Source organism: Cryptomeria japonica, chromosome 6 (genome assembly GCF_030272615.1).
Source record: "Cryptomeria japonica chromosome 6, Sugi_1.0, whole genome shotgun sequence".
NCBI lineage: Eukaryota > Viridiplantae > Streptophyta > Pinopsida > Cupressales > Cupressaceae > Cryptomeria > Cryptomeria japonica.
In genome coordinates, this window is record NC_081410.1 from 449,685,076 (window position 1) to 449,707,712 (window position 22,637).

The 22,637-nt window shown below is 36.6% G+C and overlaps 1 protein-coding gene across 3 annotated transcripts in view; it reads right to left on the reverse strand.

Annotated features, from left to right (window-relative positions):
- The window catches only part of LOC131037521 (polynucleotide 5'-hydroxyl-kinase NOL9), a 77,116-nt gene that overhangs the window by 23,023 nt on the left and 31,456 nt on the right, over positions 1–22,637 (reverse strand). For all 3 annotated transcript variants that reach the window (XR_009104239.2, XM_057969678.2, XM_057969680.2), the window contains exons 5-6: positions 19,605–19,783; positions 19,063–19,249 (exon numbers count right to left, since the gene is read on the reverse strand). Coding sequence is in view for 2 of the 3 variants with exons in the window: in XM_057969678.2 (XP_057825661.2) it covers positions 19,063–19,249; positions 19,605–19,783 (366 nt within the window). In the remaining variant the exon portion in view is untranslated. The remainder of the gene's footprint in view (positions 1–19,062; positions 19,250–19,604; positions 19,784–22,637) is intronic.

Sequence of the window (22,637 nt, forward strand, 5' to 3'; positions counted from 1 at the left end):
GACGAAGAGTATCAATCCATCATCAAGAATGATGTCTGGGATGTTGTGCGTAGACCTAAATGTAAGTCTGTTGTTTCTTCCAAAAGGTTGTTTAAAATTAAACAAGTTGTTGATGGTAGTATAGAGAAATATAAAGCTAGATTTGTAGCTCGTGGTGATTCTCAAAAGGAAGGCATAGATTATGAAGAAACATTTGCTCCTGTTGCTAAATATACTTCTATTAGAACTATTATAGCTATTGTTGCAGCCAAAGGTTGGAAATTACATCAAATGGATGTAAAGACTGCCTTCCTTAATGGTGTTATTGAGGAAGAAGTCTATATTGAACAACCTGAAGGTTATGAGATTCATAATAGAGAAACTCACGTATGCAGATTGAAGAAAGCTTTCTACGGCCTCAAGCAAGCTCCTAGAGCTTGGTATGAAAGAATTGATAAGTACTTAGTTAGTTTAGGATTTTCTAAGAATGATGCCGACCCTAACATTTACTTTAAAGTATTTAATGGTGAAATGCTAATTCTAGTTTTATATGTTGATGATTTATTTCTAACTGGTGAAGATTGTCTCATCATTAGGTGTAAGAAAGAATTAGCTACTGAATTTGAAATGAGGGATCTAGGTCTAATGCATTACTTTCTAGGGTTAGAAGTGTGGCAAAGACCTAATGAAATTATTCTAAGTCAAGGTAAATATACTGTTGATATATTGAAAAGATTTGGTATGATGGATTGTAAACCTATATCTACTCCTATGGAAACTAACTTGAAGAAGTTAAGTATTTCTGCAACTAACTCTGATTTTGCAGATCCCTCAGAGTACAGGTTGTTGATTGGATCCTTGATGTATCTAGTCAACACTAGACCAGACATCTGCTATGCAGTGAGTGCACTTAGCCAATTCATGAACCAGCCAAAGCATGTTCACTTGGTGGCAGCCAAGCACATCCTGAGATACTTGCGTGGAACAATTGGCTATGGGCTAAAGTATTCGATCAACACAGCAATCAACTTGGAAGGCTACTCTGATTATGATTGGGCTAGAAGCGTTACTGACAGGAAAAGCACTTCAGAAATCTGTTTCAGCTTGGGTTCCGCTATGATCTCTTGGGCCAGTAGGAAACAGTCCTCAGTTGCATTAAGTACTGCAGAAGCTGAATACATTGCCTCAAGTGTGGCAACTAGAGAAGCAGTTTGGCTTCGCAAGCTTCTTGCTAGGTTGTTTGGACAACCATGGGAATCCACTATTATTTATTGTGATAATCAGAGTTGTATTAAAATGTCTAACAATCCCATGTTTCATGACAGGTCAAAACATGTGGAAACTCATTATCACTATATTCGTGATATGGCACAAAGAGGTGCTATCCAGCTGAAATACATCAGCACTGATGAACAGGTTTCTGATGTTCTCACCAAGCCTCTAGCTTGGGTGAAGTTTGAGTACTTCAGAGAGAAGCTTGGAATGGTGGAGAACACAGCATTGATTGATAGGGAGTCTCAATCTTAGTGATGCAATCCAGTTTGCATCTTCCACCCTCTGCGGGCAATGCAAGGTGACGGTGTGTCCTTCTCTGGGAGACGATTGAGGTGTAAGACCTCTTCCACCCTCTGCGGGCAATGCAAGGTGGGTCCATCCTCTGCGGGCAATGCAAGATGGACATCATGAAATGAGTTCATGATATTTATGTGTTTTTTACTGCAAGTATGAAGCTTATACATTCACTCTTACGGGCAATGCAAGATGAAAGTCATGAATGGATCATGACATGTGGTAGTTATCCTCCCTAGCTAAGAGGGAGTGTTGAAATTGTAGCTAGCTCGGATACCTATTTTATACACTTGTATTATCCTCTATGTAAATATGCCATTGGGCTGGACCCAAAATGTAACGTGAAAGTCATCTTAATAAGTTATTGGGCTAGACCCAAATGTAGCGTGATAAAGCAATACAATGTGTCACTGGGTTGGGCCCAAAATGTAACATGCAAGAGCAATTAAACAACTATTGGGCTGGACCCAAATGTCCAACGTGGGAATATACAATAATAATATATTATTATTCATGCAAGCCGACCTGAGGGTAATTAGCGCCTAAGGTTGATATATAATACTCCAAGATGAAGTCATTTGAACACACAACACATTCATATGTTCCTATCTGCTCTCCTAGCAGCGATTCTCTCTAATGCGAACTTGTGCAAGGCGACTATGCAAGGTTGAATATAGCGAAGTTGTCAAAGTTCATCTCAAGGTATCTTGTGCAAATCAGATCCAGACTTCTGCTGCTTCACCTTATCATCTGCTGTTAATGAAGGGCTGCATCCATCACTGATTTCTTGAACTCCAATCTGAGATTAGTCTTGTAAACTATCCATATTTGAGATAATAGATATCACATTTAAAGGCTGGGTTTTTTCACCTCCAGGAGGGAGGTTTTCCCAGGTTATCGGTGTCTTGTGTTTCATTGTTGTTACTATTCTTGTGTCTTGTGTTTTATTACTGTTACTGCTTATACACAGTCTGATTATAATCAAATTGATTAAATTAACATCTAATTGCTTTAAAATCAACAATAACATCAGGATGCATGCTTCAACATGACAGAACAAGAAGAGGATCAATATTGCAAGAAGCTTAACGATATGCATCCCAAGAGGGAAGATGGTGAGACATGAAGATTCCAATTGCACTCAGGATCTCACAACTTGTGCAAGGGCATCAACATCAAGACTTAACAAAGAAAGATGCACCCAACCTCAAAGTAGATTTTGTCACTTGAGAGAAGCATCAAGGAGAGAAACTATAAGGCAAAAATGGAGATCATCAACATCAAGGATGAGATCATCCTCACGGAATGGAGGTCAACATCACAAAGGATAAACATAGAGGAGTTCAAAAGGATGAAGAATGAAGCAAAAGATTCACAAGAGCAAGCATGAGAGTGCATGTGCTAAAAGAGAAAAAAATTACAATCTTAAATTTCCTCCAGAAAATCCAAGAATCATTGCCACTACATCAGGTGATTGTTCAAGAAGAGTTAATCAAAGTTAGCAAATGATGCAATTTGGGAATATCTCCCTCCATCATCTCATACACCGAACGCTTGAAAATGTTGAGTATCAAGAGAAATGCCTCAATCACATACAATTTGCAATGAGTTACAAGAGAAGGAAGTAGCTGAGGTGGCACCTAGTCATCACCTATCCACTCAAGTTCTTCCAAGTCAGCACGTCCAGATTCAATGCACTTGACTCATCCAACAAGGAGGATAACTACCAAATGTGGAGGCACAAAGTCCAATGTACCTAACCTCATTTTCTATTGGTTCACTTTCAATGTGTGACATGTCAAATTAAATGTAATTTTCTCATTGGTTAGATGGAGTTGTAACAAACCCTAATTAGAGTTTTTATCTTGTAATCTCAGCAGTTGATTGTGAATCAATCTGAGCCATTCATTGTAAAGAGCTATCTATATAAGGCATAGTTTTCTCATTTGTAAGGGTGAAGACAAGGGTAGTAGAGTAAGAAGAATAGAGTAGAAGATAGAGTAGAAGTTAGATTAGAAGGCAAAGATTGTTGCCAAGACTTTGTTGTAAAGAGAATATGATTTCATTGAAGCTATAGTGAATTTGATGTGTTATTTCAACAAGTTGCATGGTCTCTACTTCTCAATTCATTTTCATGTTGTTTAGCTGAATGGAAGAACTTTGTGCATAATCAATGGTGAAATTCGTTTATCCATACCACTAGCGATTTGCTGATTGTAAATTTGCCTTGTGTGGTCAACTAGAATACTTAAGTGAGCTTAACTTCAATTGCTATTCATACTTTGATATGCATCACCTTGATGGTATCCTTGTTGTTAATAGTGATTAGAACATCACATGCTTAGCTTTGAAGATCGCAGTAAGCTTTGTAAAGTTGTTGCTTTGCATGTCAAAGCAAGGCTTATTTGAGTTTCACCAAAGATTGTCCATCGTTTCTACATTCTTAGGATTAGATTAGACTCCTTATACCCTATCCTTTTGCCCTTTTTAAATCAAGTTAATTTCCACATTCCAGCAACATTCAAGTACTCAACGTAAGTCCCCCTTGTGATTCTAGCAAAATCACATCAACCATTGAGCTATATACACGTCAAGACCAGACTATAGAAACCTCAGAGTCATCTCGGTTAATCACATAATTGATCAAGAGAGAAAATTGTTTTAAATGTCTCTTAATATCCACACATGCATGAGGATTGAGTAGGAGCTTTATTGTTGTATTGTAAACGGTTAAGTTTTATGAAATAGTGAAGAAGGTTACATGTAAGGAATTTCCCAAGTAAAATATTTGTATGCATGATTGCTTTCTTTTTTGTTTTGTTATTGTTTCAGATTCTATGTGCATTACTTTTATTGTACAAGTTTATTGAGCTGCTTTTTTTTGCTACAATCAAAATGTTAATATTGGACTGTATGTGAAATTTTGAGTTTCAACTTAATTCTTATTGTATTAACTGGAAGATCACGAGTTAAATAATGAGGATGAAAAGCTTTTTTTAAATTAAATCCAAAGGAAAAGCTTATTGTGAGAATGTCCAAATTTGGCATTGACTTCAATGAACCATTTGTTCAAGTTATTTCCCCCCAAAAGTCCACAGAACACCCTAACTCTTTCAATCAAGTGGTTTTAGTAAATGAGCTGACACACTTGATCCAGTGGCCATGTTCACTCATGTTGGTCAATAGAGAGATGTGGTGTTCCCTCACTAACATATTCCTTGAACATTAAAAGGTTGCAAATCAGTTGTGGTTGACGAAGCAATTGACAATATTAACAAGGTAGTTTGCTCACACCCAATAACCAATAAAAAATGCAATGGATAAGGTTGAATGGGTCATTAAATCAATTCACATTCAGAAAAGAAGTGTTTCACAAGGTTCTACTCATTGTCAATTCTTGTTTGTATCTCGCTATGGTTAATAAAGAGATTTTTCTTTCATGTGGTTACCTCGATTTACACTTTCCTCATAAAAACATTTGATTTAACAAATTAAGTGCTCTGGTTTGATTTATGTAAATATAAATGCGTATTAAAATAATTTATGGTTTATGGCTTGTGATGTAAGTGCCACGAAATCTTCTTTTGTAGATGATGTGTTGTGAAAAAAGGGCAGGTTAGGTGGTTTAGGGACATGAAAAAGGAGGGGGGGGGAGAAGGGGGAGGGGGGCGAACAGGGGGTGCATAAAAATTAAGAGAATTATAAAGTCACAAGTGGAGAAAGATGAAGCTTAGGCCATTAGGAAAATATTGGAAATGAAAGGAAGGTGGGGATATGAAGAGAAGAGTGGAATGCATTGGCTTAAGTGATACAGTGGGGGCTAAAAATAATAAAAATGAAAGGTGAAAGGGGAAAAAATAAAAAACATATAGGTAGGTAGGAAGAAGTGATAATTTTGATGAAATATAAAGGTGGGACTTGAAATTTCCTATTTATGAATATTGATAACTTAGAGTTGGTTGGTGCCAACTAACCCTTAAATGGCATGGGTCATGCCCCACCTTTACATATCCATGTTTTGCACACATTAAGGATAGTGCATGTGGCACCAAGAAAGCAATAAGAGGTCCACTTACATACAATGTTGAGTGACAACAACTGACTAATCCATTGAAACAATAAACAAAATGCTACACTTTTTAATGTAAATGAAGGACTGTCATTGTGTTGTAAATGATACTACTAATCTATATAGACAAAAAACTTATTTTAAAATGACTCTTGCTAAAGCCTATCAATCTACTTTTCATTAAAAGAAAATTACAATCAACTATTCATACCTATCGGCGTACCCATTACACATTGAAGTGCAATTGCTAGTTCACTTGTTCTTTTTTTTCTTTTTTTTTTTAGATCAAGCGCTTTTGACTGGAGCTATGAACCAGTGAGATCACAAGGAGGACCTCATCTCCGAATCGAGGGTCAAGGCATCCTTTTTGAAGCACCCTACACAGCTTGAGAGCACAGCTGTCAATTTCCTAACCAACGAACGGAGAGTAATCGACCAACCAGCATCGGGGGGACCAAGAGCACGCTCCAAATTTATTCACTCACTCTTCGGCGTGCACCAAAAGCAAATGACCTCTCCGGCCAAGTCAACGGACGGAACGGCGGGGGCGGTCAGCAGTGAATGGCGGGGGCCGGCGGGAGTGGAGAGGGGCCAAGCCCCGAGCTTCGAACTCATGACCTCCAGTACGGGAGGCTTGCAGCTGTACCACTGCACTATGGAGTGAACCCAGTTCACTTGTTCTTATGTACTACTACCAAAGTGTCCAAGTTTTCCCACTCACTCTGGGCATGATGAAGTTGCTTCATTTCAGCATTGAAATGAAATGAAATGAAGGATTATAATAACGTCCACGAGGCCAAAGCAGCCTATGGGACCCACGGACAGTGCACAACCCACAAAATTAGGGCACCACGACCTTAATCTGCATGTAACCTCTTCTCAAGATCTGCTCTTCTATAGTGAATTTTTATCAACAAATTTGTTGTTTTTTCGAGTTTTGTTTCTTCAAACAAAGTGTTTAAATTGTCCGTGTTCAAAATGTCTTCATAAACGAGCCAGATGTCACTATATGTCGGGCATTCCTAAACAAAATGTCTCTCCGTCTCTACTGCTCCTATGTTGCAAAATAAGCGTATCCTTTTTTCCCACTCTTCTTTAGGTATCATCCATCTACCCGTTTCACATCTCAAGTGATGAGAGCTGATTCTTAACTGAGCCATTAGCATTTTTTCTTTCCATTTAATATTTGCTCCTATGTAGGCTTTTTCTTCGTGATCTCCTGTGGGGTTGAATTTTGTGATATAGTAGGCTTTTTTACATCCATCTTGTTTTGTCCATAACCTGCTCCTAAATTTTTCCTTCACAATTTTTTTTATTTCTTCATTCGTGTCTGGGCATTCTTGTATATTCATGTCCCATTTTTTCATCCATTTGTCATTTTGTTTCATCCATGTGTTATTCCTTCTATCTAGTCTTTCCTCCATAGTCAACTTAGGCCAACGATGTTTTTCCGTATTTTGAGTCTTCTTTAAATAACTTACCAAATGAACCATTGCTAAAGCTTCCAAGGGGTAGGTGTCGGTTTCTGCCAATAGATTCTCATATTGAACAGCAGTTTCAATTTTGAAACTACTTATGATTAGATGTTTTTGAATCCTTTCCAGTTGTCTCCTCCCTGATCTGACATACCACTGCCCCAAATTTCACATCTGTATAGAATCACTGGAGTGACCAGTATACCAAAAAGCATTCTCTTGCTTTTCCAATCTCAAAGTTTTGCATTTCTACACCTATTTTGTAGCGAATACAATGCTTTCCATCCACCTTGAATTCTTTTTGCTCTACATGTTTCCCAGTTAAGCTTGTTGTGAAAATCAAGTCCAAGATATTTGTACTCGTTCACCACCTCCAACGGGTTGCCTTCAAAAAGAAAATCATCTTGTGTCTTTTTGTTTCTTCTCAAAGAGAAGATCATAACTTTGGTCTTGCTAATATTCACTTGCATCCCTACTTCCTAACAAAAGGCTTCAAGCGTCTTCAGGTGTTCTCTCAAACCCTTTGCAGATTTAGCAATTAAGATGAGGTCATCCGCATATAGAAGTAGCTTTATTACATAATTAGCCAACTGGATGACTCCTCTACTAGTATTGTTTAGCCATTCTTCTAACTTATCAAAATATAGCCCAAACAACGTTGGGGAAAGCGGGCAGCCTTGTTTGACACCAATATCACTGCCAAAACATTCTGACATTCCCTTTGAAGTTCTGATTTTAGCCTTGACCTACTTATATAGCCTATGCACTGCAGCCCTAAGCACATTTGAAACTCCCAATTCTTCCATCCTATTCCATAGTTTGTCCCATGGTACCGTATCAAAGGCTTTTCTCAAGTCCACAAAGCAGCAAAAAGCCTTGCCCCCCATTTGCTTGCAGCCAGACCACAGGGACAGGTACACTAGCAGTTTTTTTCTCTATTTTGGATGTTAGAATATGTTTTTGAAAGTAACCTGTTTTCTCCTAGAATTTTCCAGACTGATCCTCTCAGCCCTAGCCATTCTCATATGAACATTACCATATCCTGGTATGGCACTCTTTTACTAGAGGATAATTATATTGTTGGCTCTTTTGACCTTAGCTTTGTTACAAATATGAGAGAGTGCTAGTTTTAAGTCTTGATCTCTATCAACTCCTTGTTTCATTGAGGATTCATTCCCTTAAATGACTATTTGTAATTTTATATTTGTACTTGGATATATGGATCTTGTTAAAATGTATATACACCACAATTTCTCTGGTCGCTCTTATTTGGTTTTCATGAATATGGATATGCATAGCAAATAGCTGTTTTGTATTTGTTATTTACTCTTCGCCAAATGAACACTAAGAACCAAAGTAGCTTCACAAAATTCAAACTACAACTCTCTCCTTTGAAGAAGCTGACATTATGTTGTGACGTATTCACACATCGCCCCATTGCAAATGGGGACCCCTGCTTTTTGCTTTCTAGGGTTTGTTTTCTAGGTCTTTTAGGGTTTTGTCTGTTAGCCTTTAGCTTTCGAGTGTCGCCAGGGGGATCACCTGGATAGCAGGTCCTGCTTGAGTTAGGTCAAGTTGGTGAGTGATGAAGTCTGGAATGTCTTGATCCTGAAATTTGGCTGTCTGGAATGTCCTGTTCCTGAAATTTGACGAAGTCTGGAAAACTGAAGAATCCTCCAAAAACTAGATTTTGCAATATAACTCCTGGAGGTCTGAAACCACTCTCAAACATCCTGAAAGTATATATGGAATATAACTTAAAGTATAAGTGACATTTCCTATACTTAAATGTTATATTCCATAAAATTATACTTAAATGTTATATTCCATAAAATTATCCTATACTTAAGTGACATTTCCTGTACTTAAGTGACATTTCTTATACTCAAATGTTATATTCCACAAAATTATCCTGACGGAGAGTCTAAAAATGTCAAATTTCGCTCCTGACCCTTCCAAAGGGTCCAAAGCGAATTTCGCTCCTGACCCTTCCAAAGGGTCCAGAGCGAAAATCTCCATAAGACATTTTAGTTTGACCCAAACTTAGAACCAACTCGTTCCCAGGCATCTTTGAGGGCAAAACACTTGTTTGGATGGAAAAATGTGAAAATAAAGTCAGGATTTTGGCCAAGATTAGGAATTTCGCTCCTGACCCTTCCAAAGGGTCCAGAGTGAAAATCCTTATACACCTCAATTTATCACTTATCAAGACCAAGTTCCTAGTTGCCAAGGCACGTGTGGAGGTGTTTTTGAATGTTCTTGCTTTGAGAGGGAGTTGGATGATTTCAAAGATCAAGATTTTGCTTAAAAAGTGATTTTCGCTCCTGACCCTTCCAAAGGGTCCAAAGCGAAAATCAACCTAGGATTCATTTCTTGCCTTATTTGACCAAATTTTGATTTGCAAGGCATTTTGAAGAGAAAAGTGGACATGTTTGGACTTTGGAAATGTCTGAAAACCTTGAAAAATGATGGATTCTAGCCTGGAAGAGGAATTTCGCTCCTGACCCTTCCAAAGGGTCCAGAGCGAAATTCATCATAAACTTCATTTGCCATCTTGTTTGAGCTTGAAACCTTGTTCATAACTTGGAAAATGATCTAATTTTGCCTTGTGAAGTGGTTTGAAACTTGAACACTGAGCAATTTGGCCTAGAATGAAGATTTCGCTCCTGACCGTTCCAAAGGGTCCACAGCGAAAATCTTATTTGAGCTTATTTTTCACTAATTTTGGCTAAATTGTGATGTGCAGGGTCTCTTGGAGTGAAGATTGGACATCATTTAAAGATTTGGAAGCATGCGAAATGAAGATTTTTGGACAAAATGGTGAATTTCGCTCCTGACCCTTCCAAGGGGTCCAGAGCGAAATTCCCAATAGCTCTCATGTTGCAATGAAAAGGGTCAAAGCATAGGCATGAATGGAAGAAGAATAGCTTGTTTTTGCCTCCTGAAGAAGTTTCAACTTTGAAGAATGAAGGATTTTGCTTAAAACCTAATTTTCGCTCCTGACCCTTATGAAGGGTCCAGAGCGAAAATCTCTCTGAGGGGTATTTCTTGGCTTGTTTGGTCAAATTGAGAAGTCTAAGGCATCATGAAAGGAAAAATGAGCATATTCAAACCCTTAGGCATGTTTAGAAATCATTGAAAAGTGAAGGAATCGAGCCAAATGGTGAAATTTGCTCCTGACCCTTCCAGAGGGTCCAGGGCGAAAATTCTAAAACCTATCTTTTCTTCCAAAGTTTGGGCAAAGCTAAACTTAGGCATGGGTTTGAGGAGACTTTTGAATTGCCTTGAAGTGAAATTGGATTGTTAAAAATGAAAATTTTAAAGCCAAGAAAGAATTTCGCTCTTGATCCTTCCAGAGGGTCCAGGGCGAAATTTCCAAATCCCCTATTTTGCCTTGCAAAAACAGACCAAGTTTGGATGGAGTAAATGAGGAAAACCATTGCCTAACTTTGAGTGAGGGCTTCAAGACAAAATGATGAAGGAAAAAGCTTAAAATGAAAAAATCGCTCCTGACCCTTCCAGAGGGTCCAAGGCGAAATCATCAAAAAATCTATCATTCAACCTTGATTGATTAAGTCCAAGGCAAATTGCAAAATTGTGAAGACAAAGTCGTGGAAATTTGCAAAAATGTAGGTTGAGAAAATTTCAATTTGATCAAGTGAACAAGCCTAGATGGGTTCAAACAAGTCTTGAAGCGAACCTAGACCTTCATCACTATTGAATATTTCAAAGCCTAAGGAGAAAGGAAGCTCCATTAAGCCTCAATCAAACCTCCATATTCCCAAATTTTCACCAAACTTGCTAAAATTAAGACATTTGGGGAGGTTAAATTAAGTTTGCATAATTTGAGGCCTTTGTAATTGAATTGATTAATTTTCAAGCCTTAAAATAAATGTAAAAATCCACCCTTAAAGCTTTGAAATTAATTCAAAAAAATGAAAAAATTAAGTTGAGCGCTCAATATTTGTTATTTGCCTTTATTTGCCAAGTCGGCCATCCTTCAAAAAGGGGGTTTTATTTCATTTTATTTCCTTTTTGTCAAGTCGGCCTCAACAAGAATTAGGGTAAGCGCCCTATATAAGGAAGGAGTATTGTTTCAAAATTCAAATCATTCATTCATTCCTTCTTATGCGAATTTGAGGAGCACATTAGAGGAGCGAAATCTAGCAGATTGGAGGCGAATTTCTTACTAAGTTGGATGCTAAATCTCAGAATTTGCTAAATGTTGGAGGCTAAAGAAGGTGAAGCTTTTGAAGGCTAATTGAGGCGTAATTCATCCAAAGGAAGACCACAATTCAACCCTTGTCCAGCAAAATCCGGTCTTCTTTCTTCATTTTCCAAGGTTTTATAGTTAGGCTTTCGAAGGAGAAGGTATGAAGAATCATTTTGAAGTTCTTATTCAAGATTTATTTTGATTTCATTGCCATTAATTTGAAAAATTAGAATTATGGATTTATCATGTCATTTCCAAATTAATATCTTAAATCATTCTCTTGAAAGGTCCTAATTTCTATGCTTTAAGGTTTGATGCTCAAAGACTGACTTTAATCTTTTGTGTAGGCATCAAATGGCTGCCCCGGAGTCGGAGGATCAATTACTTGGCGGACGCTCATCAAAGAAGATCAAGCCAGGACAAGGACGACCTCCTCCAGTCCAGCATCAACAAGGACGACCTCCTCCAATCCAGTATCAACAAGGACGACCTTCTCCATCTATCTTCCAGTCCAGCATTTGAAGGAAAGCATCACCAAATTGAGCATCAACCAAGTGTTAGACAAGGTGGCATCCTAGTCATCACTCCTCCAGTCGGGTTGGTCCACCTCAACATGTCCAGATTCAATGTACCTGACTCATGGGAGATGGCACAAACTTCGATGTACCTACCCCGGCTATCCATTGGTCGAATATTCCAGAGAAGATATGTGTCCAAACTCCAAATAATGCAATTATTTCATTGGTCAGAATTAAGTTTGTTGTAACAAACCCTAATTAGGGTTTCATTGTAAAATCTTGGCCATTGCTCTCAAATTGATCCAAGCCATTGAATGGTATTGAGGACACTATATAAGCCTTCAAGGGTTGAATTGTGGTCTTCCTTTGGATGAATTATGCCTCAATTAGCCTTCAAAAGCTTCACCTTCTTTAGCCTCCAACATTTAGCAAATTTTGGGATTTGGCCTCCAACTTACTAAGAAATTCGCCTCCAATTTGCTAGATTTCGCTCCTCTAATGTGCTCCTCAAATTCGCATAAGAAGGAATGAATGAATGATTTGAATTTTGAAACAATACTCCTTCCTTATATAGGGCGCTTACCCTAATTCTTGTTGAGGCCGACTTGACAAAAAGGAAATAAAATGAAATAAAACCCCCTTTTTGAAGGATGGCCGACTTGGCAAATAAAGGCAAATAACAAATATTGAGCGCTCAACTTAATTTTTTCATTTTTTTGAATTAATTTCAAAGCTTTAAGGGTGGATTTTTACATTTATTTTAAGGCTTGAAAATTAATCAATTCAATTACAAAGGCCTCAAATTATGCAAACTTAATTTAACCTCCCCAAATGTCTTAATTTTAGCAAGTTTGGTGAAAATTTGGGAATATGGAGGTTTGATTGAGGCTTAATGGAGCTTCCTTTCTCCTTAGGCTTTGAAATATTCAATAGTGATGAAGGTCTAGGTTCGCTTCAAGACTTGTTTGAACCCATCTAGGCTTGTTCACTTGATCAAATTGAAATTTTCTCAACCTACATTTTTGCAAATTTCCACGACTTTGTCTTCACAATTTTGCAATTTGCCTTGGACTTAATCAATCAAGGTTGAATGATAGATTTTTTGATGATTTCGCCTTGGACCCTCTGGAAGGGTCAGGAGCGATTTTTTCATTTTAAGCTTACTCCTTCATCATTTTGTCTTGAATCCCTCACTCAAAGTTAGGCAATGGTTTTCCTCATTTACTCCATCCAAACTTGGTTTGTTTTTGCAAGGCAAAATAGGGGATTTGGAAATTTCGCCCTGGACCCTCTGGAAGGATCAAGAGCGAAATTCTTTCTTGGCTTTAAAATTTTCATTTTTAACAATCCAATTTCACTTCAAGGCAATTCAAAAGTCTCCTCAAACCCATGCCTAAGTTTAGCTTTGCCCAAACTTTGGAAGAAAAGATAGGTTTTAGAATTTTCGCCCTGGACCCTCTGGAAGGGTCAAGAGCAAATTTCACCATTTGGCTCAATTTCTTCACTTTTCAATGATTTCTAAACATGCCTAAGGGTTTGAATATGCTCATTTTTCCTTTCATGATGCCTTAGACTTCTCAATTTGACCAAACAAGCCAAGAAATACCCCTCAGAGAGATTTTCGCTCTGGACCCTCTAGAAGGGTCAGGAGCGAAAATTAGGTTTTAAGCAAAATCCTTCATTCTTCAAAGTTGAAACTTCTTCAGGAGGCAAAAACAAGCTATTCTTCTTCCATTCATGCATATGCTTTGACCCTTTTCATTGCAACATGAGAGCTATTGGGAATTTCGCTCTGGACCCCTTGGAAGGGTCAGGAGCGAAATTCACCATTTTGTCCAAAAATCTTCATTTCGCATGCTTCCAAATCTTTAAATGATGTCCAATCTTCACTCCAAGAGACCCTGCACATCACAATTTAGCCAAAATTAGTGAAAAATAAGCTCAAATAAGATTTTCACTCTGGACCCTTTGGAACGGTCAAGAGCGCAATCTTCATTCTAGGCCAAATTGCTCAGTGTTCAAGTTTCAAACCACTTCACAAGGCAAAATTAGATCATTTTCCAAGTTAGGAACAAGGTTTCAAGCTCAAACAAGATGGCAAATGAAGTTTATGATGAATTTCGCTCTGGACCCTTTGGAAGGGTCAGGAGCGAAATTCCTCTTCCAGGCTAGAATCCATTATTTTTCAAGGTTTTCAAACATTTCCAAAGTCCAAACATGTCCACTTTTCTCTTCAAAATGCCTTGCAAATCAAAATTTGGTCAAATAAGGCAAGAAATGAATCCTAGGTTGATTTTCGCTTTGGACCCTCTGGAAGGGTCAGGAGCGAAAATCACTTTTTAAGCAAAATCTTGATCTTTGAAATCATCCAACTCCCTCTCAAGGCAAGAACATTCAAAAACACCTCCACACGTGCCTTGGAAACTAGGAACTTGGTCTTGATAAGTGATAAATTGAGGTGTATAAGGATTTTCACTCTGGACCCTTTGGAAGGGTCAGGAGCGAAATTCCTAATCTTGGCCAAAATCCTGACTTTATTTTCACATTTTTCCATCCAAAAAAGTGTTTTGTCCTCAAAGATGCCTGGGAACGAGTTGGTTCTAAGTTTGGGTCAAACTAAAATGTCTTATGGAGATTTTCGCTCTGGACCCTTTGGAAGGGTCAGGAGCGAAATTCGCTTTGGACCCTCTGGAAGGGTCAGGAGTGAAATTTGACATTTTTAGACTCTCCATCAAGATAATTTTATGGAATATAACATTTAAGAACTTATACTTTAAGTTATATTCCATATATACTTTCAGGATGTTTGAGAGTGGTTTCAGACCTCCAGGAGTTATATTGCAAAATATAGTTTTTGGAGGATTCTTCAGTTTTCCAGACTTAGTCAAATTTCAGGATCAGGACATTCCAGACTTAGCCAAATTTCAGGATCAGGACATTCCAGACTTCATCACTCACCAACTTGACCTAACTCAAGCAGGACCTGCTATCCCGATTGATCCTTTTCGCGACATCTTCAGCATTCGGAGACCTTATTCAAGAGAGGATAAGGTACCCTTTAGGTATTTAATTCTGTGTTCGCAAGTGCATGAAATACACATCAACACATTACTAGACTCATTTTCAAACTAAAAATATGTTGTCATCTAAACAGAATCAGTTACGACAACCAAATGATATACCATTCAATTTCCATCATCATTTGATTGGTATAATTTTTGGGGAATTTGTGCCAGCTAAAGCATCCACTACAGACCTAAACTTGACCTAGTGAGGATCAACCTAACAAGGTTTCTAGAGTAACTAGAAAAGCTCTATAAGAACCATAAAGATAATGTTTAGCATTGGGATTCTAAGACAATATTTAAAGAATATGTTGTCTGTTTGGTTATTACTTATTCAACATCATGTATATACTTGAAAATCCTGTTAAACAGAATACTTTTATAAGGAAATTTTAGTCATGACATCGATGCACCTCCAAGTTATTTCATTGAAATTTATCCCATCTTTAAAAATAAAATTATGTTCTTGTATATTTATAGATGTTTCATAAAACCTACCTTACCATTCAATGACCAAAATTGGGACTGAATTGGACAATGTGGTTTCACAGTCCCAAACAAACCTTCTCTTAAGATTTAGATGATTATGGCTAAATGTGTGTTCTTATGGACGACCCCCTTAAAACTACATCCAAAGACAAAATATATGATCAACATCTATATTGCCTGCAGTACATTCAACATGAGTCAGTAAGCCAAATGCTTGAGATCTGCTATCAGTGTACACCAACATCTAACCACCGCTAGTGGATGGGCATCATATAATGCTAGTGCTCAAAGATATCACTAATTTTCGACTCCAACCAACCCCCACTCATCAACTAGCCAAATCAAGATGATGACATTAGTTCCACTATTGTATTCATATGCTCATTCTTTAAGAATTTCATCATAGTTCAACCAGTTTGGCTACCATTCCCAACAGAACAGTTAATTTGACATGTATAATTTGTTAATCATGGTCTTCAAGACTTTCAATTTGCCTTCTGATAATGTCCATTTACAGCTTACTCCAATTATAGCTTACGTACTCTAGAATTAAATCTTTCTTAAATTTTTGGAAGTCAAGGGAAGGGTGCTGACGCAACAAGTCCCCCCATACAAAGCTTTTTAGTACAATAACTCATGCAATAAGCTATTGATCTCTTATATTTGTCTATGTTACATCATGGCATGTGATCATATCTCTACAAATAGTGCTCTTTGCTAGTGTAGCATTTTGCAATAAACATTTCTACCATCACTGCCTTTATATAGTTGGGTCAAATTGAAGTTAAGTGGAACTGAAAGTCAATCAAAACCATAACCATTAATAACAAGACACTACATTGTACCATAAGATCAGCATGCTGAAAAAGACTGAAGCACAACGACTGGAGGTTCTGTAGTGATATAAGAAAAGGTATTGTCCGGAAAAAGGAGGAGAATCTAAACACCAGCAAATGTACAATAAGGAATCAATGCCCTTGAGCATGAACAAGGATAGTAGAAGAAAATAATGTGTGCAAGCAGTGGCCCAGGAAATCATACATGCTAGAAGATTAGCTAAACAACAAGAAAAAATACAAAGCTTAGAATTCAAGGTAATTTGAAGCAAAAATGGACGCCTAAAAAGAAGTGTAAGTCAAGGTTGAAGCATCAATGGAAGGTAGAATGAAGCCAAAACTAAGTGAGTATTCGGCTGGAAACACAGGTGACAGAATCATATGCCACTTACAAATGGACATAGGGTATAGGTTGCCAAACAATTACCCATTTCAAACCAAGCTGGGTTGCAGCGTGCTGTACAAAAATCAACTAATGAGTCGACAGAGCTTCCTTTTGAGGAGAAGTCCTTTCCCACGATGGAGTGAACTTTTTGGGATCCTTATGGATAATTGTGAGAGTCCTTGGATTGTAGGGGCTCTGGACTAAGGATCCTACAAGGATGTACCACAATTAAGTTTCTTTTTGTTATATAATTATAAGGGATTGTCAAACATTATGAACTTGGCTGAAGTCTTTGCTTCCCAATAAAATGATGGTAGCAAACATCAAGTGGTTCCTACCTATCATAGTTTTCTTGATGAGCATTGTCAACATCATGCCTTTTGTTTCTTTGTGTTTCAAGTTTCAACGTTGCTTGCAAGAGTTGAGGGACAACTTGTGACAAAGAGTTAGCATAAATCTGAAAAAAGCAAGAAAAAGTAAAATGGGGTCAACGAATACATGAATGAACAGAAAACATGATCTCATAAGTCATATGTCAATAAGGTGGATAAAATCAAATTTGAACATAAATATTACAGACTCTTCACTTGTAAAGAATGAGTAGGTTCTTTGCTAGTGAAAAAAATTAAACCTGTTTTCTACTTTTGTAGTCAATGTGCTTTTTTCATTTGTTAATTAATTTTGTTTTGCTCGAGTGGACACTGAACTTGAAATGCGCAAAGTGACTTCTAAGGTAGAATTCTAAGTGGTGACTCTTGGTCTTCCAGTATTTGGCTTCTGGTAGTAATTTCTATATTGCTTGTAAGAGGCAAAGAATAAATATCAATTGGCTTAGATGCTCATTTGAGCTATACTTGTAAACTATTAGGATTTATTTTTTAATTTCTTGTATTTGTTTAACCATTCAAACATCTGATGTAAGAGTGTCCTATCATGATCAAGGGTTGTTCATCATTCTTCATACAAATAGTTAAAGGAGTTTAATGTCTAGACTAGAGATGACCTAAGTTTAAAAATCTAGAATAAAGATAAATAGATTCTACAAGAAAGACTATCTGAATAGAATAGATTCTACAATAAAGACCACCTAAATAGCATAAAGGAGAGAAATAACTTTGGCACATTTTCCAACAGAAAACATAGTATGCTAAATCCCATTTGGGAAGAACCATCATAAGAGATAATTTATGTTTTCCTGACAACAAACATAAGCATATTAATGTGAGCAGAAACTATCTTTGTCATGGTATCTCGTTTGCTTAATTTCAGTTATAAGCTTCCACACATACTTGGGAATAGTTTCTATTATTTATTTATCTCTGTTCTCTGAATCTACTAAATGCTAGACTAGACAATTTATTAGGGCGCATAACTTGAGCCCAGAACAACTGAGGCTCACTCTCCATGGGTTGAACCAAATTTTGATATTACAGATCAAGACTTCAAGAAATTATTCATAGCTATATGTCCTCTTTTGATGAGTTCTGAAGACACCCTCCCAACTATGTATTATATTATATAATATTTTTCTTCCAATGACTTCTTTGACCATCTATAGAGAAAAATATAAGTTCTTTCTCATTTTCCTTCATAAATCTTCCTCCAAAACAAATCAAAACAGAGAATGAAAAAATCTGGAATGTATTTTCATGTAGAATATATTCTCAAGTTCAAACTTGTAGCAATTTAGAAAGGAAGAAAGAGTAAAAACAAAACCCAATACCAACATGATACAACCCATAGTTTTAAAACTCCAAACTCAGCAGACCCCATTTCAACTTGGAATCTGCAACTTGGCCAAAACCTCAGTAAAATTTGGCAAATTAAAAATACCTAAATTCATTAACTCAGCAAAACTTGGCATAGACAGCTAAATGGGCAAGATTCAAGCACAAACTCAGTGAGTACTGTCAAGTACTTGCCATGTCTTCTAGCCTACAACTCACCGAAAATGCCCACAAGTAAGTGGGCAAGTTACTCAGTGCCCTCTGCCACTCACAAGTACTAACAACTTCCACAAGTCTCAGCAAGTGCATCAATGATATAAACCATGGACTGAGACCTAGAGTTGAAATGGACTTGCTCGGCTCATTTTAGGTTGGATGTGGCTTGGACTTGCCAAGCACATTTTATACTCAGACTTGGCAAATTATACTTGCTAAGAACTTGGCATGACTAAGCAAATTAAGAAGGTAAATGTTAACATATATTTCATTTAATAAAAACAAGTCAACCAAGTTGAGGCAGCCAAACTTGCTGCTACCAACTGTATGGAACACAGAAAAAATAAAGCAAAGATCACTGAGTTGAAAATTCAATTGTCATAGAGCATCAATTGGAAGATTAAAGCATCTCGTCATCAGTGCAAACATCTTTCACCAAAGTTTACCCTATTAATTATTTACCATTGGTGTTACAGTGTAATAATATCCAGAAAAATGACATATCAGCAAAGAGAACCTACGATTTATTCATGGTATCTTTCATTGGTGTGCCCAGATATAGAAGCTTGGTGGAGCTTGCATCATCCCTCACTGAAGTCCAGAAAGCTCCCAATGGAAGATTTTTGCTGATTGCAGTCAAACGGATCTGCACAACATGTGTAGGCACCATGTAGCGCAACATGTCCACCAGGACATTATAACCAAGACCTTTTTAGCACAAAATGGCAATTAGAGAGAACTTTAAAAGCTGGCCAAGAGGAGGTATTCATTAGTATAAAAAAAAACAATCAAATCAAAAGAATTCATAGAAAACTATTGGACACAACTTCCTTGAACTTGGACATCTCATTAGGCAAGCTTTGATTCAAATAACTAAAAATGGGATTGACAATTACGGAGAAATAAAATCAATTTAATGCTGTCTTTTTCATTTCCCACTTCTTATGTCTCAACATAAAATGGTTTAATCATAGTAAATTAATATTAAGAGCATCACTTTCACTGGTAAAGGGATACCAGTCTAAACAGAGATTTAAATTTCCTTTAAATCAAAAAATATTACCTTTTACCCATCCATGAGTATTTACAACAAGAGGTATCTGGACCCTTTTTAATGCTTCAGATTCATCTGATATATCAGCATCATAGTACTCCTTCCGGAAATGTTCATAAAGGTTTATAATAATGTGCAGATACTTTTCTGGATTACTTTTGGGAGTAATGTCACCATAGAAGTGGCACCTAATATTTAGAGACCAACTAAAAAATGAGTCAAACAGAAACACTTTCTATAACATTCAAAATATAGATAGAACTGACATTCAAAATAAAGTTGCTAGAAAGCATAAAAGTTAATACAACAGAAATTACAAGAATCTACAGTAGTATTCATGGTAGAGGAAAATACATTATATCCACACAAAGGTAATACTCAATAGAAATAAAAAATAGTGTGAAAATAAGAAATAGGGTCCACTTCAAAAAAATGGATGTGAAGGAAATATTAAGCTATGGGATTGAGTAAAGGAATTCAAATGTACACACAAATATCAAATAAGTCAGAAGATATATCATTGGGGTGTATATAAAAGAGGACGCAAAGGAAAGAAGTCAACACCTACAATTTGCAATCTTGGAAAGTACAATATATCCAAAACCCTAAAAGAGTAACATATGGAATTGCATATATCATGTCATGTTGGCAACTAAAAATAAACATTTAAAATTTGGAGGACCCGAGCTTCTATTTCATATTTTAAAATTTTAAATATCACTGACAAGCAAAGTGGAAATATTACTTAAGAATGTGTATCAATACAGATACAAAAAAATATACATGTATTCTTTTATCTGAAGAATCGGCAGATTTTGTAACAAAACAAACTAGTGCAAAAAAAAAAATTCTCCATAGTAACAAGAGAACACAACCATAATCCACTACCACTTCACCTTTCAATCCAACAGAGTAACGTGATAATATCATATAAATTAAACAAACTGGATCATCCATCTCCTTACTAAAATCGGATCCAAGCCAATCATAAAATTCATATTTATGTTTTCTTTTCTTTTTTGCTTCAACCTTTTCTTCTTTTGTTAAATTGCTCACTGTAAGGGAGGATTAATCATTATATAACAAGCCATGCACTGACTCCAGTATACATGACCAGAAAAGCTTCTCCCACCACAATTTTTTTTTCTAGCATAACAAAAAAGGGTTGCCACTACTTTGATCCCACAAATTATTCTTTTCTCTCAGTTTTGGAAAATGTGACCATTCTGCCATGAGAAGAAACCCATCATCATGCAGATAAAAGAGCACCCACTAAAAAAAGACAAGTTTGCATCTATATTACAATGGGTATTGTAAGTTATCAGAATTGAAAATTATAAACAAATTACTTGTCTTTAAAATTTTGTAGCCAATCTGAAGCAGTATTCTCATAACAAAACTTCAGCATCCATACATCAAATTATTCCATGTTATAGCTGGTCACAAATGGTTTTGAATCATATATTTCATGTACTGAGCATGATAACTCCACTGTAGCTCCTGAAATACAGTATTTGCACTTGATCATATTGATTAGAATTTTAGAGTTAGTACCCAATATTACAAATAAATAAACCATGAATGATCTCTACATTCAACGAGGTTTCCATCTATGACAAGTTTAAGAGATGCCTAGCCCTACAATCTACACCATATCACTGCCTACAAGACAAATTAAAATGGACAAAAGCGAGAAGTAGAACAATTAAAAACATAAAGATGCCCTAACACAGCAAAAGTAATATTTCAGCAAGAAATAGGTTGTCCCTAAAAACGACATCTCATTTCATGCCCTACTTCATCCCTAAGACCCATTCAAATTCAAATCTAATATTTGAAATTTGTTCCCAGCCTTTTTGAAATGGGTACAAAATGTATTTATAATTATACATATCTGATTCTGCAAAAGAACATGACAATTTGAGCACAAACCATAATTTATTACAATCATATAACATTCCAATCTAAGAATGCCTGACGTGCAATAAGGCCACAAACTCTAATATTATTCTGCCTCTACCCAAAACAAAGCCAAGCTAAAGCACTGATTTTTACTGAAACACCAACAAGTAAATGTGCAAAATAAAGACAGACTTACTCAATTTACATTTTCCCCTCGTCACAATAAATTTTAATCCATATTTACAGTATCAATGTGTCCAATTAATGTTTATAATTCATTGTTAACTGATCCTGACTGATTTAATGAAGAAATATTTGAAACGTGCAATTTCATGAATATTTCATGGCCATGTCAAAATGGATCAATTCAGCCTCCTTGAACATCTGGCCCTTAGGTTTTAACATCTAAATGTGACAGTCAGAGGCCATTATTAATTAATCCCTTCCATTACTCAGACAAAAATCAGATAGAAGACACACAAATCACAGAGGAAGCAAAGAGAGATGTTGCCAAAACTGACATTTTTACACTCTTCATGATTAAAACACAAAGAACAGAGGAAGTAGAGAGAGATGTGCCGTCAATAATTTACATTACTTATTCACATGACATATATCAATGTAAAATGATGAAGTTATGTGCTGCAAGTATAAGGCCAGACATGTGCAGAAAGCAAAGTCTAATTACAAAGAAACATTTATAATGGTGAATCTCATCATTTCCTCCCTGCAGAGAGAAAGTCATCTACATTTGGTCTCAGAAAACCACTTGGCCTTGCCAATAGACAACCATTGCAGGTGACAAGTAAGTAACAGTTTGCTTCTTGCAGTTGGTGTGAATCTAAATATTGGGCAGTTTCACTTGACCCATGGTTGTTGAAAATCTAGAATATTAGCTTTAACGTGAATGATGGAAAGCTCCATGCTCTAGGGAGATCACTCATTTAACTCAAACTTGTTCATGTCAGTTATATCATCATTACCAAGTTGAACTACAGGATCGAAGCAAAAAAAACATATGGTCTGACTACTAGAAAAAGTATCAAGAGGCTTTCTTACAAGCTGAAATTCAGTTGCCAACTTGGAAAGAACGAGATACTCTATGATGATCATGGAGTGCATCAGATTCAGCATGAATCT